This window comes from Nerophis ophidion, linkage group LG22 (genome assembly GCF_033978795.1).
Source record: "Nerophis ophidion isolate RoL-2023_Sa linkage group LG22, RoL_Noph_v1.0, whole genome shotgun sequence".
Taxonomy (NCBI): domain Eukaryota; kingdom Metazoa; phylum Chordata; class Actinopteri; order Syngnathiformes; family Syngnathidae; genus Nerophis; species Nerophis ophidion.
The window spans coordinates 42,022,704-42,038,419 of record NC_084632.1 but is presented as its reverse complement, the minus strand read 5'-3'; the positions used below and the strand labels follow the sequence as shown (position 1 = coordinate 42,038,419).

The 15,716-nt window shown below is 45.1% G+C and overlaps 1 protein-coding gene across 2 annotated transcripts; it reads left to right on the top strand.

Moving 5' to 3' along the window:
- Positions 1–4,241: 4,241 nt before the first annotated feature.
- LOC133540870 (E3 ubiquitin-protein ligase RNF14-like) lies at positions 4,242–15,351 on the top strand. Of its 2 annotated transcripts, XM_061883874.1 has the most exons (9): positions 4,242–4,825; positions 4,896–4,974; positions 8,941–9,132; positions 9,283–9,413; positions 9,489–10,163; positions 10,234–10,312; positions 12,761–12,964; positions 14,552–14,724; positions 14,794–15,351. In XM_061883874.1, the coding sequence occupies exons 2-9, from the start codon at positions 4,968–4,970 to the stop codon at positions 14,938–14,940; spliced, it is 1,608 nt and encodes a 535-aa protein (XP_061739858.1). In that variant the 5' UTR covers positions 4,242–4,825; positions 4,896–4,967; the 3' UTR covers positions 14,941–15,351. The 2 variants fall into 2 exon arrangements, with proteins under 2 accessions (XP_061739858.1, XP_061739857.1); XM_061883873.1 differs by lacking the exons at positions 4,242–4,825; positions 4,896–4,974 and having other exon boundaries at positions 8,724–9,132.
- The last annotated feature ends 365 nt before the right edge of the window (positions 15,352–15,716 follow it).

The following is a 15,716-nucleotide window of genomic DNA, read 5'->3' as shown; positions in this document are numbered from 1 at the left end:
TACAAAGTTTTTTGTGATAGTTTAGAAACAAATATTTTAAGAGTCAGGACTCTGTGCATGCCAGTCAAGTTCATCCACACCAGACTCTGTCATTCATGTCTTTATGGACCTTGATTTGTGCACTGGTGCACAGTCATGTTGGAAGAGGAAGGGGCCCGCTCCAAACTGTTCCCACAAGGTTGGGAGCATGAAATTGCCCACAATGTTTTGGTATACTGGAGCCTTCAAAGTTCCTTTCACTGCAACTAAGGGGCCAAGCCCAACTCCTGAAAAAAACCTTACACCATAATTCCTCCTCCACCAAATTTCACACTCGGCACAATGCAGTCCGACATGTAGCGTTCTCCCGGCAACCTCCAAACGCGGACTGGTCCATCAGAGTGCCAGATGAAAAAGCGTGAATCATCACTCCAGAGAAGGCGTCTCCACTGCTCTAGAGTCCAGTGGCGACGTTCTTTACACCACTGCATCCCACACTTTGCATTGGACTTGGTGATGTATGGCTTAGATGCAGCTGCTCGGCCATGGAAACCCATTCCATGAAGCTCTCTGCGTACTGTACGTGGGCTAATTGGAAGGTTTGGAGGTCTGTAGCAACTGACTGTGCAGAAAGTCTTTGCACTATGCGTTTTCAGCATCCGCCGACCCCTCTCTGTCAGCTTACGTGGCCTACCACTTGGTGGCTGAGTTGCTGTTGTTCCCAAACTCTTCACTTTTCTTGTAATAACGTTGATTTTGGAATATTTAGGAGCAAGGAAATTTCACGACTGGATTTGTTGCACAGCTGGCATCCTATGACAGTTCCACGCTGGGGCGGTTTAGCTCGGTTGGTAGAGTGGCCGTGCCAGCAACTTGAGGGTTGCAGGTTCGATTCCCGCTTGTGCCATCCTAGTCATTGCCGTTGTGTCCTTGGGCAAGACACTTTACCCACCTGCTCCCAGTGCCATCCACACTGGTTGGAATGTAACTTAGATATTGGGTTTCACTATGTAAAGCGCTTTGAGTCACTAGAGAAAAAGCGCTATATAAATATAATTCTCAATCTGAGAGCATCCCATTCTTTCACAAATGTTTGTAGAAACAGTCTCCAACGTGTCCAAAACGCACCCAGCGTTCCAAAGTTGACTTTGGAATATTTAGGAGCGAGGAAATTTCACGACAGGATTTGTTGCACAGGTGGCATCCTATGACAGTTCCACGCTGGAAATCACTGAAAGCGGCCCAATCTTTCACAAATGTTTGTAGAAACAGTCTCCATGCCTAAGTGCTTGATTTGATACACCGGGCCAAGTGATTAGCACACCTGATTCTCATCAATTGGAATGGGTGGGCAAATACTTTTGGCAATATAGTGTATTTTATTTAGATTAATCCCACTTTTGAATTTGGATTATTCATGACTAATCACAGGTTATTACTGGCTTGCATAATTGAAATCAACTTAAAAAAGACCCCAAAATCTGGACTTAAATGCAGAATGTCATCCAGGAACGTTTTTAAGCTGTTTTACTTAAGTGTACGTACTTTATTTGCTCAGAACTTGCTCAGAGTTTTATTTAAAGTCGAGTCAGGGTCTGTTTTGAAGATACATTTTTCAGCAAGCGCACCCGTCAGAGTCTCGTCTTTCATCTTTGCTTACTAATGCCGGCATTGACCTGATCACTAACCAGACAACCACAGCTCAGCAACCGCAGTTAAGGTAAAGTTGCATGCAGTCAAAATAATTTCTGTGTTTTTGACAGCCCTAGTTAGAATTGAGTTTATAAATTTGTCCTGGTCGTGGAACTGTGGACCAGCTCTATACTCTCCGCAGGGTTCTTGAGGGTTCATGGGAGTTTGCCCAACCAGTCTACATGTGTTTTGTGGACTTGGAGAAGGCATTCAGCCGTGTAACCCGGGAAGTCCTGTGGGGAGTATCGGACTGTCTGATTGTGGCGGTCCACTCCCTGTATGATCAGTGTCAGAGCTTGGTCCGCATTGCCGCGGCAGTAAGTGGGACCCGTATCCAGTGAGGGTTGGACTCTGCCAAGGCTGCACTTTGTCACCCATTCTGTTCAGAACTTTTATGGACAGAATTTCTAGGCGCAGTCAGGGCGTTGAGGGGATCCGGTTTGGTGGCTGCAGGATTAGGTTTCTGCTTTTTGCAGATGATGTGGTCCTGATGGCTTCATCTGGCCAGGATCCTCTGCTGTCACTGAATCGGTTCGCAGTCGAGTGTGAAGCGACTCGGATGAGAATCAGCACCTCCAAGTCCAAGTCCATGATGGTGGAGTGCCATCTCCAGGTTGGGGAGGAGTGGAGGAGTTCAAGTAACTAGGAGTCTTGTTCACGAGTGGGGGAAGAGTGGATGGTGAGCTCGACAGGCGGATCGGTGCGGCGTCTTCAGTAATGCTGACACTGTATCGATCCGTTGTGGTGAAGGCAAAAATCCCAATTTACTGGTCGATCTACGTTCCCATCCTCACCTATGGTCATGAGCTTTGGTTTATGACCGAAAAGGACAAGATCATGGGTACAAGCGACCGAAATGAGTTTCCTTCGCCGGGTGGCGGGTCTCTCCCTTAGAGATAGGGTGAGAAGCTCTGTCATCCGGGAGGAACTCAAAGTAAAGCCGCTGCTCCTCCACATGGAGAGGAGCCAGATGAGGTGGTTCGGGCATCTGGTCAGGATGCCACCCAAACGCCTCCCTAGGGCATGTCCGACCACTAGGAGGCCACGGGGAAGACCCAGGACACGTTGGGAAGACCGTGTCTCCCGGCTGGCCTGAGAACGCCTCAGGATCCCCCCTGGAAGCAGCTTTACTTTGAGTTCCTCCCGGATGGCAAAGCTTCTCACACTATCTCTAAGGGAGAGACCCGCCACCCGGCGGAGGAAACTCATTTCGGCCGCTTGTACCCGTGATCTTGTCCTTTCGGTCATAACCCAAAGCTCATGACCATTGGTGAGGATGGGAACGTAGATCGACCGGTAAATTGAGAGCTTTGCTCCTTCTTCACTTACTGGTCGGACGTGCCCCTAAAAACTTCCAGAAGGGAGGCTTTCGGGTGGCAACCTGACAAGATGCTCAAATCACCTTTTTATAAACTAACAAATCTGATCAGGTTCTGGTTTAATGAGATTTTCTGGGTGTATAAAGCCAGTTACAGGAGTGGCATGGCAGGAGGTGCACTTTAAAACATTGAGACAAGGAAATGGTGTCTTTTGTTTTTATACAGATAATGAAACTTGGAATATGAATGTGTGATTCTATGATTCTCTTGTTTTTCAACAAATATGAAAATGTTGTGTTAATTGCACCAAATTTATTACTTGAAGTCATTGCCAGTACTTGCTGAGACTTCCTGCTTCTTGATCAGACTGATGAGTCACCGGTGGGGAGGACAACTGGAGCAGGCAACGTTGTTGTTGTTGTGGACTAAATGTGTTGCAGAGAGGAGGTTTTGCAAGGTGTTTCTAGTCATGTCCACTGCAGGTATGGATCTGGAGGAGCAAGAAAACGAGCTACTTGCTATTCACAGCATTCTGAGTTCAGAGGAGTTTGTCCGGCACGGACTTAGGACTGCCGGGGAAATAAGAGTGTTGACTGAACTACCCTCTGGCTTCCTGGTGGCACTCGGAGAAGGTAAACAAAGAACTCATTCAAAAGTGTGTCATTGACTTCCGGCAATGTGAGGACATGAAGATCAGGTCTTGTGTTTCTTGGTTTGCAGACTCAGTAAAAGAAACTGATTTAGATTTCCCAAGAACATGTGTCATGTTGGCTTTGTCACAGGTGACACCCGGACGCAGCACGAGATATCATTCCTTCCAGCGATACATCTGGACTTTGAGTTCCCGGAGGATTATCCCTCCTCATCCCCGCCCTCCTTTACTCTCTGCTGTGTCTGGCTGACACACAACCAGGTGAGCAGCATTACACACCTGTGTTTGGATTTGTTTACATGGACCACGTCAGCCACTTCTCCTGCATCTCTCCAGCTTGCTTCTTTGGGGTCTCAGCTCATTGATCTCTATCGAGCCACCGGAGGTGAGGTGGTGCTCTTCTCCTGGGTGCAGTTTCTAAGGGAGGATGCTCTCGGATTCCTCAACATCCGGTCTCTGCTGGAACTCCCCAATGAACGCAGCAGCCCGTACCAAAGCAAGGAAACAATTTCCGCCTCTATCCCGGAAACCAATCAAATCACCTCACCTCAGGGTCCAAAGACGCCGAACCTTGTCAACACCCAGATAATCTGATGGACAATAGTCACGAAGACTCTCGAGGAGACGTAACTCCCGAGTCCGGCAAATCCGGTAAGGATTCTTCCATCCCGCTCGGCGAAGAAGAAGCATGTGGAAAAGGAGCTGGAAACGCTTCTGCTCCCGATCAACCTGTCTTTGATCTCCCCCTGACTCCAGTTCAAGCTCTTATGTCAATCAAATCACCTCACCTCAGGGTCCACAGACGCCGAACGTAGTCACCTTTCCGATAATTTGATGGACAGTAGTCATGAAGACTCTCGAGGAGCCGTAGCCCCCGAGTACTGCAACTCCCGTAAGGATTCTTCCATCCCGCTCGGTGAAGAAAAAGCATGTGGGAAAGGAGCTGGAAACGTTTCTGCTCCCAACCAACCGGTGTTTGATTTCCCCCGACTGCAAGACAAGCTCTAATGTCTGAGATATTGGTCCACGATGCAGCTCAAACACACAAGGTTTTCCAAAGCACCGTTTTTGATTGCTCCGTGTGTTTTCTGAGCTACCTGGGTTCCGAGTGTGTACGGATACAAGACTGTGGCCATGTCTTCTGCCAGGCCTGTCTGGCTGAGTTTCCCCCGCACCTGACCAAGTAAGATCCCTTCCTTATTTCTTAAGTATCACTCGGACATATTTGATTATCTTCTATTTTCATTTGGAAGGTGGAGAGTCTGGTGGGGGAGGAACTGTTTAGCCGCTATGACCGACTTCTTCTGCAGTCGACTCTGGACCGTATGGCAGGTGTGTGATTTAAATGGTAGAAGGGTTATACTTGTATAGCGCTTACTAATTCCACATTCACCAATTCACACACGCATTCCCATCCACAACCCATCCGGAGCAAGGGTGATGTGTCTTGCTCAAGGACACTACGGACGTGACTCGGTCGGTAGAAGGTGGGGGTCGAACCAAAAACCCTCAGGTTGCCGGCACGGCCACTCTACCTACGGCGCTCCAAAACTGAATTTTAAATGTAATAACAGCAAATTGGACAATTACTAAGTAATCAATCTTGAGTTTGGATCCCATGTAACCATATAATACCATATATGCTCCCCGTTTGTGGAACGCTCTCCTTGACCAACTGAGGGCACCACAGACTGTGAATGCTTTTAAAAAAGGCTTAAAAATCCTTCTTTTTTTTTTTCTTTTTTAAAAAAAAAGCCCTTTTTTAGATATATGCATACTAGTTCTAGCTATTTGGCTGTTCTAGTTTTTATTTGTATTTATTTATTTTTAATAGACTAGTACTTTGAGGTTGTTTACTCAATGTAATGTGCTTTGTACAAATAAAATCTATTCTTATTATTATTATTATCATTCCATTCATCCATTTTCTACCGCTTATTCCCTTTGGGGTCGCGGGGGGCGCTGGTGCCTATCTCAGCTACAATCGGGCGGAAGGCGGGGTACAGCCAGGACAAGTCGCCACTTCATTGCAAGGCCAACACAGATACTTATTATTATTAGTATTATTATTATTATTATAATAATATCAATATACATTTTTGTTGTTTTTTTTGGTCATATTCGCAGTTTTGGGGTCTGGGCTATGCAAAAAAACCACAATTGTCCACTCATTGTCAGGATGATGGAACATAATTATCTACCGCTTTTCAAGACACTCCAAGCACTTTACAGTAAAAACTGAGAACCCATCATTCATTTACTCGGTGGTAAGCTACATTTCTACATTATTGCCACAAACAATATTTTTGTAAGCACCACTTTCAGGTCCGAATAATCATTATTGTAGTCATAATATGTATTTCTTAAAGACAATCCTTTAGTTACAAATAGCTTTAAAATGATTTATTAAAGTAACAAACAAATAATAAAAAGCTTTGCAAAGCGAGACCAAACCAGAACGACACATCCGTTCGTTCCAACTTGTTCTAACAACCCTTTTAGAATTTGACATGACAATTATACATTCTCAGAAGTCCCACCCTCCATGCTCATTTACATACAGTACACCAGTGGAATGAATACCCAAAGTCCTGTGAAGAAGGAGAGGGTGTCGTTTGCCCAAAAGGAGGGGGGTCACTCAGGAAAGGGGAACAATTTAGCTCTGTTGGGGGTCAAGAATAAATGACACATATGCCCAGGTCAACTAAAGTCCAAATGTTACATCAAAGACCCAGGAGACAGAGCTTGATCAGATAATAGATCTCTTGCTAAGTGTCACATTCCTGAGCCCAATAAACAACTTTTGGCGACCCGTTCAAAGAACATCATCAATTAAAACGAGTTCAAGTAATTTTGCTATCACACTAGCAAGTTGTGACTGTAGCGAGGCTCTGTTAGCGGATATTGTGTGTAGAAGCTAACTCAGGGGTTTTTCAACCTTTTTTTGAGCCGAGGCATATTTTTTGCGTTGAAAAAATGCGGAGTCACACCACCAGCAGAAAACATTAAAAAACGAAACTCGGTTGAGAGTAAAAAGTGGTAATTGTTGGGTATGACTTTAAAGCATAAGCAAGCATGCATGACTATAGCTCTTGTCTCAAAGTAGGTGTACTGTCACCACCTGTCACATTACGCCAGGGCTTATTTAGAGTTTTTTATCTGTTTTCCTGTGTGTCGTGTTTTAGTTCTTGTCTTGCACTCCTATTTTGGTGGCTTTTTCTCTCTTTTTTGTTATTTTCCTGTAAAGCAGTTTCATGTCTTTGAGTGATATTTCCCACATCTACTTTGTTTTAGCAATCAAGAATATTTTGGTTGTTTTTAATCCTTCTTTGCGGGGACATTGTTGATTGTCATGTCATGTTGGGATGTAGATTGTGGACGCCGTCTTTGCTCCACAGTAAGTCTTTGCTGTCGTCCAGCATTCTGTTTTTGTTTGCTTTGTAGCCAGTTCAGTTTTGGTTTTGTTCTGTAATTGCCTTCCCTAAACTTCAAGGCCTTTTCTAAGGGGGAACTCACCTTTTGTTGATTTTTGATGTAAGCATTAGACACATTTTTACCTGCACGCTGCCTCCCGTTGTTTTCGACATCTACAAACCCTGTTTCCATATGAGTTGGGAAATTGTGTTAGATGTAAATATAAACGGAATACAATGATTTGTAAATCATTTTCAACCCATATTCAGTTGAATAGATTAGATTAGATTAGATTAGATAGATTAGATAGTACTTTATTTATTCCTTCAGGAAAATTTAAATTATCAGCACATGCTGAAAGAATATGCTACAAAGACAACATATTTGATGTTCAATGATTATTTTTTGCAAATAACCATTAACTTTAGAATTTGATGAGCAACACGTGACAAAAAAGTTTGGGAAAGGTGGTATCACTGTATCAAAAACCGACATCAATCTTTAAAGGATATCACCACATGGGCTCAGGAACACTTCAGAAAACCACTGTCACTAAATACCATCCGTCGCCACATCTGTTAGTGCAAGTTAAAGCTCTACTATGCAAAGCGAAAGCCATTTATCAACAACATCCAGAAACGCCGCCGGCTTCTCTGGGCCCGAGATCATCTAAAATGGACTGATGCAAAGTGGAAAAGTGTTCTGTGGTCTGACGAGTCCACATTTCAAATTGTTTTTGGAAATATTCAACAGAGTGTCATCCGGACCAAAGGGGAAGCGAACCATCCAGACTGTTATCGACGCAAAGTTGAAAAGCCAGCATGTGTGATGGTATGGGGGTGCATTAGTGCCCAAGGCATGGGTAACTTACACATCTGTGAAGGCACCATTAATGCTGAAAGGTACATACAGGTTTTGGAACAACATATGCTGCCATCTTTTTCATGGACGCCCCTGCTTATTACAGCAAGACAATGCCAAGCCACATTCAGCACGTGTTACAACAGTGTGGCTTTGTAAAAAAAAAGAGTGTGGGTACTTTCCTGGCCCGCCTGCAGTCCAGACCTGTCTCCCATGGAAAATGTGTGGCGCATTATCCATCCATCCATTTTCTACCACTTATTCCCTTTCGGGGTCGCGGGGGGCGCTGGCGCCTATCTCAGCTACAATCAGGCGGAAGGCAGGGTACACCCTGGACAAGTCGCCACCTCATCACAGGGCCAACACAGATAGACGGACAACATTCACACTCACATTCACACACGAAGGCCAATTTAGTGTTGCCAATCAACCTATCCCCAGGTGCATAAAATACAACAGCGGAGACCCCGGACTGTTGAAGGACTGAAGCTCTACATAAAACAAGAATGGGAAAGAATTCCACTTTCAAAGCTTCAACAATTAGTTTCCTCAGTTCCCAAACGTTTATTGAGTGTTGTTAAAAGAAAAGGTGATGTAACACAGTGGTGAACATGCCCTTTCCCAACTACTTTGGCACGTGTTGCAGCCATGAAATTCCAAGTTAATTATTATTTGCAAAAAAAAATAGAGTTAATGAGTTTGAACATCAAATATGTTGTCTTTGTAGCATATTCAACTGAAAATGGGTTGAAAAGGATTTGCAAATCATTGTATTCTGTTTATATTTACATCGAACGCAATTTCCCAACTCATATGGAAACGGGGTTTGTACAACAAAAGCTAATATCCAAACATGTTTCGATAATGGCACCAGTCTGGCTCATGAATGCGAGACTTGGCAGTCCTGCTGCCAGTACTTGCTGAGACTTCCTGCTTCTTGCATCAGACTGATGAGTCACCGGTGGGACGGACAACTGCAGCAGGCAACATTGTTGTTATTGTTTTGGACTAAATGTGTTGCAGGGAGGAGGTTTTGCAAGGTGTTTCCAGTCATGTCCACTGCAGGTATGGATCTGGAGGAGCAAGAAAACGAGCTACTTGCTATTCACAGCATTCTGAGTTCAGAGGAGTTTGTCCGGCACGGACTTAGGGCTGCCGGGGAAATAAGAGTGTTGACTGAACCACCCTCTGGCTTCCTGGTGGCACTCGGAGAAGGTAAACAAAGAACTCATTCAAAAGTGTGTCATTGACTTCCGGCAATGTGAGGACATGAAGATCAGGTCTTGTGTTTCTTGGTTTGCAGACTCGGTAAAAGAAACTGATTTAGATTTCCCAAGAACATGTGTCATGTTGGCTTTGTCACAGGTGACACCCGGACGCAGCACGAGATATCATTCCTTCCAGCGATACATCTGGACTTTGAGTTCCCGGAGGATTATCCCTCCTCATCCCCGCCCTCCTTTACTCTCTGCTGTGTCTGGCTGACACACAACCAGGTAAGCAGCATTACACACCTGTGTTTGGATTTGTTTACATGGACCACGTCAGCCATTTCTCCGGCATCTCTCCAGCTTGCTTCTTTGGGGTCTCAGCTCTTTGATCTCTATCGAGCCACCGGAGGTGAGGTGGTGCTCTTCTCCTGGGTGCAGTTTCTAAGGGAGGATGCTCTCGGATTCCTCAACATCCGGTCTCTGCTGGAACTCCCCAATGAACGCAGCAGCCCGTACCAAAGCAAGGACACAATTTCCGCCTCCATCCCGGAAACCAATCAAATCCGCCTCACCTCAGGGTCCAAAGACGCCGAACCTTGTCAACACCCAGATAATCTGATGGATAATAGTCACGAAGACTCTCGAGGAGACGTAGCTCCCGAGTCCGGCAAATCCCGTAAGGATTCTCCCATCCCGCTCGGCGAAGAAGAAGCATGTAGAAAAGGAGCTAGAAACGCTTCTGCTCCTGATCAACCTGTCTTTGATCTCCCCCTGACTCCAGTTCAAGCTCTAGTGTCTGAGATATTGGTCCACGATGCAGCTCAAACACACAAGGTTTTCCAAAGCACCGTTTTTGATTGCTCCGTGTGTTTTCTGAGCTACCTGGGTTCCGAGTGTGTGCGGATACAAGACTGTGGCCATGTCTTCTGCCAGGACTGTCTGGCTGAGTTCTGTAAGCTCCGGATAACAGAAGGGAACGTCCTTGGCGTCACCTGCGCTCAGGCAGGCTGCTCAGCTTTGCCCACACCAGACCAGGTAAGATCACTTCCTTGTTTCTTAAGTATCACTCTGACATATTTGATTATGTTCTGTTTTCATTTGGAAGGTGGAGAGTCTGGTGGGGGAGGAACTGTTTAGCCGCTATGACCGACTTCTTCTGCAGTCTACTCTGGACCGTATGGCAGGTGTGTGGATTCAAAGAATACTCCAAATCCAGGTCTAGAGCAAGGGTGGGCATTACGTCGATCGCGGAGGGTGTGTCAGTCCATCGAAAGCCAGGCTTTTAAAAAATAGACATAAAAAAAGAGCAATCATCAATCTTCACCAAGACTTCACTTTCCTCAGTTGTTTGACATTCTCGGCACACGAGGATCTTGTGAGATGACGCTGGCTGCTTGTGACATCATTATTAAGACAAAAATCACTGACAGGACGGAGAGAAACACTTTTTATTTCAACAGACTCTAATAGTGTGAGAGTCCAGTCCATAGTGGATCTAACATAATAGTGAGAGTCCAGTCCATAGTGGATCTAACATAATAGTGTGAGAGTCCAGTCCATAGTGGATCTAACATAATAGTGAGAGTCCAGTCCATAGTGGATCTAACATAATAGTGTGGGAGTCCAGTCCATAGTGGATCTAACATAATAGTGTGAGAGTCCAGTCCATAGTGGATCTAACATAATAGTGAGAGTCCAGTCCATAGTGGATCCAACATAATAGTGAGAGTCCAGTCCATAGTGGATCTAACATAATAGTGAGAGGCCAGTCCATAGTGGATCTAACATAATAGTGTGAGAGTCCAGTCCATAGTGGATCTAACATAATAGTGTGAGAGTCCAGTCCATAGTGGATCTAACATAATAGTGAGAGTCCAGTCCATAGTGGATCTAACATAATAGTGTGAGAGTCCAGTCCATAGTGGATCTAACATAATAGTGTGAGAGTCCAGTCCATAGTGGATCTAACATAATAGTGTGAGAGTCCAGTCCATAGTGGTTCTAACATAATAGTGAGAGTCTAGTCCATAGTGGATCTAACATAATGAGAGATCAGTCCATAGTGGATCTAACATAATAGTGAAAGTCCAGTCCATAGTGGATCTAACATAATAGTGTGAGAGTCCAGTCCATATTGGATCTAACATAATAGTGAGAGTCCAGTCCATAGTGGATCTAACATAATAGTGAGAGTCCAGTCCATAGTGGATCTAACATAATAGTGAGAGTCCAGTCCATAGTGGATCTAACATAATAGTGTGAGTCCAGTCCATAGTGGATCTAACATAATAGTGAGAGTCCAGTCCATAGTGGATCTGACATAATAGTGAGAGCCCAGTCCATAGTGGATCTGACATAATAGTGAGAGTCCAGTCCATAGTGGATCTAACATAATAGTGAGAGTCCAGTCCATAGTGGATCTAACATAATAGTGAGAGTCCAGTCCATAGTGGATCTAACATAATAGTGAGAGTCCAGTCCATAGTGGATCTGACATAATAGTGAGAGTCCAGTCCATAGTGGATCTGACATAAAAGTGAGAGTCCAGTCCATAGTGGATCTAACATAATAGTGTGAGAGTCCAGTCTATAGTGGATCTAACTTAATAGTGAGAGTCCAGTCCATAGTTGATCTAACATAATAGTGTGAGAGTCCAGTCCATAGTGGATCTAACATAATAGTGAGAGTCCAGTCCATAGTGGATCTAACATAATAGTGTGAGAGTCCAGTCCATAGTGGATCTAGCATAATAGTGTGAGAGTCCAGTCCATAGTGGATCTAACATAATAGTGTGAGAGTCCAGTCCATAGTGGATCTAACATAATAGTGTGAGAGTCCAGTCCATAGTGGATCTAACATAATAGTGAGAGTCCAGTCCATAGTGGATCTAACATAATAGTGTGAGAGTCCAGTCCATAGTGGATCTAGCATAATAGTGTGAGAGTCCAGTCCATAGTGGATCTAACATAATAGTGAGAGTCCAGTCCATAGTGGACATAACATAATAGTGAGAGTCCAGTCCATAGTGAGGCCAGCAGGAGATCATCTTGAGTGGAGACAGGTCAGCAGAGTAGAGATGTCCCCAACTGATGCACAGATGAGTGGTCCACCCTGGGTCCCGACTTTGGACAGCTAGCGCCTCATCTGTGGTCACCGAATCTGCACGGAGGGGCCAAACAGAAAATAAACGGCACATCAACTGCTCTAAATGTAGGGTCTATTTAAAGGCTAAAGTATACAAATGAGTTTTAAGATGACAAAAACTTAAATGGAACATTTTGGAAAATCTGGGGTATTAAAAACTGTAAAACATGATACATCGCTATTATACCAAGGTTTTGACATATTTCACTATGTTTGTAATGTTTTTATACAGTATCAAACATTAGTTTAAAATTCTAACTTAAATTGAATGAAGTTTTGCACGATATTTAAAGTGTTTTGTTCCACCTCTATACGACTAATGTGAAAACAAATTACAAATGCAATAAACTTTTATTCCTCATTACTTCAGTCATTGTTAGCACAATAACTGGAAGGTCAAGCAATATACAAAATTCATGTGTTCATCTTCCAGAATGATATCAGCCTTATAAGTTGTAACTTGTGTGTGTCATGTGGTGTTTCTTCAGATGTGAGTTACTGTCCACGGACCACCTGTGGATCGCCGGTCATTCTAGAAGAAGCCAGCAGGGTGGCGCTCTGCTCGGTCTGTGGCTTTGCCTTCTGTGTTACCTGCAAGAAGACTTACCACGGGAGAGACGACTGCAGGGTGAGGGGGAAGCCTCAAACAGAGGAACCACAGCAAGACCATGCAGAACTCCCCCAGTCAGTTGGTAGGTTCTAGAATACATTTTGAACAACTGCTCAAGCATTTTCTGCAGTGAGTGTTTATTTTCAGCCTATTTCTTTTGTCAGTTAGTTTTTGAAAAGTATTTGGCCGCCTGCCTGGACTCACATATGAACTTAAAGTGCCATCCCATTCCTAACCCATAGGGTTCTTTATGATTTTGTTCCACCTTTTGCAGCTATTACAGCATCAGCTCTTCTGGGAAGGCTGTCCACAAGGTTGCAGAGTGTGTTTATAGGAATTGTCCACCTTTTTTTCAAAAGCGCATTGGTGAGGTCACATACTGGGTCTCAGTCTCCGTTCTAATTCATCCCAAATGTGTTCTATGGGGTTCAGGTCAGGACTCTGTGCAGGCCAGTCAAGTCCATCCACACCAGTCTCTGTCATTGTGACGGACTCTCGCTGTTGTCCGGGTTCCATGGACCACCAAGCACTGACATGAGGTCGAGCAGTTTTGACTTTATTTTTTCAAGTAAACACAGTCTGGTCGGGTCGCTTTTCAGCTCCTCTTCTCTTCGTCTGCCTCTCGCTCTCTCTCTCTTCTGCGCTACATCCACTGTTGGTTCTCCAACTCCTTCCTTCCTTGCCGCCCTTTTCCACACTGGGAGGAGATTATATAATTGTGCCCAGCTGGGCGATCCACGCACCTGACATCCATCTCAGCCTCGATCCCGCCTCGCTGTCGGTCTGCCGGCCACGCCTTACCACAGTCACCCATGTTTTTGTGGACCTTGCTTTGTGCACAGTCATGTTGGAAGAGGAAGGGGCTCGCCCCAAACTGTTCCCACAAGGTTAGGAGCATGGAATTGTCCGAAATGTTTTGGTATCCTGGAAGCATTCAAAGTTCCTTTCACTGGAACTAAGGACCCAAGCCCAACTCCTGGATAAAACAACCCTACGCCATAATTCTTCCAAATTTCACACTCGGCACAATGCAGCGTTCTCCCGGCAACCCCCAAACCCAGACTGGTCCCATCAGATTGCCAGATGGACTAGCGTGATTCATCAGTCCAGAGAAGGCGTCTCCACTGCTCTAGAGTCCAGTGGCCACGTGCTTTACACCACTGCATCGTACTTGGTGATTTCGGGCTTAGACGAGGCTGCCCGGCCATGGAAACCCATTCTCTGCGTACTGTACGTGGGCTAATTGGAAAGTCACATGTATTTTGGAGCTCTGTAGCAACTGACTGTGCAGAAAGTCTTTGCACTATGCGCTTCAGCATCCGCCGACCCCTCTCTGTCAGTTTACGTGGCCTACCACTTGGTTGCTGTTGTTCCCAAATTCTTCACTTTTCTTATAATAAAGCCGACGGTCGACTTCGGAATATTTGGGAGCGAGGAAATTTCCCGACCGGATTTGTTGCACAGGTGGCATCCTGTGCCTGGAAATCACTGAAAGCACTAAGTGCCAAAGGGCAAGTGATTAGGACACCTGATTCCTTTCACTTGCATCGGATGCTGGTCCTCAGGAAATGTTGTTTTCTTCTTTGCATCATTTTTATACCTCAGCTTTTATCAACATACGTAACTTACTAAGAATATATATCATTGGTAATGTTGTCATGTGTCTCAGCGGGTATGACGGCGCTCTGGGATGACTATGCCAGTGGTAGCAAAGGAAGGCAGCGCCAGCTGGAGAGCAGGTACGGTCGGAAAATTCTACTCGGCACTCTGGAGGACTTCCTCTCCGAGGACTGGATTGCGTTCAACAGCAAAAAGTGTCCGTACTGCTTCTGCACCATACAGGTACTGAACTTCTACTTTCATGAGCTGTGGGTTTTTAATCTAAAAAGCATTTGTGTGTTTGTGTTGCAGAAAGACAAAGGCTGCAATGTGATGACGTGCACGAGGTGCCGGCGGTTGTTCTGCTGGGCCTGCTTGGGCAAGCTTTCGTATCAAAATAATCAAAATATTGGCAAACACTTTGAGCAGGGCGCATGTACGCTGTACCAGTACGCCTGACCCACGGTCTCAGAAAGGACACAAGTAAGCCACAACCAGTCTTGGGACTAACGCGTTACAAAGTAAGCCTGGACAATCAGCACACCTGCATGTAAGGAAGGAGCTGCCTTCTTAAGCCTGGACAACCTGCCATCGCTGGCCGGAGTATAGTCTTCTGTCACGTACCGTAAGCCGGGTCCTGCTGGAATCTTGCTCTCTCTGTCTGTTTCATTGTCGTGTCAACCTACCGCAGACCTCCGTTCCCGTGTTTGACGTTGTTGTGTGTGTCGTCGTTCCCCAGCTTCTCGGATTGCCCCTTGGATCTTGACCTCCCGCTTGGACGCGTTCTTCTCGACACCTCTCGCTCGCCCTGGATCATCTGACTGCCCCTCGGACTTCCGTGTTCTTTCGCTCTCACCAATATTTACGGTAAAACCCTCCAGTTAAAGACAACACATAGTCTTACACCATACACACTCTTGGATCTAATTCACACTCTATTTCCATAGTTTATATTTATATTGTTTGATTGTTATATATATGGTTAATATATATGATACATCTATAGAGCTACATCGCCCTCTAGTGTCTGTTGCCGTCACCTTCCTCGGTTAATCATGACAGATTCTCTAGTGTCTGTTGCCATCTGCTTCCTTGGTTAACCATAACACAACCTCTAGTGTCTGTTGCAGTCACCTTCCTCCGTTAACCATAACACAACCTCTAGTGTCTTTTTCTGTCACCTTCCTCAGTTAACCAAAACAGATTCTCTAGTGTCCGTTGCCGTCACCTTCCTC

Coding starts and splice junctions, on each gene's coding strand:
- LOC133540870 (XM_061883873.1), top strand. CDS start 8,868: ATGAGTCACCGGTGGGACGGACAACTGCAGCAGGCAACATTGTTGTTA. Junction 10,313..12,760: donor TACTCTGGACCGTATGGCAG/GTGTGTGGATTC, acceptor GTGTTTCTTCAG/ATGTGAGTTACTGTCCACGG. Junction 12,965..14,551: donor AGAACTCCCCCAGTCAGTTG/GTAGGTTCTAGA, acceptor CATGTGTCTCAG/CGGGTATGACGGCGCTCTGG.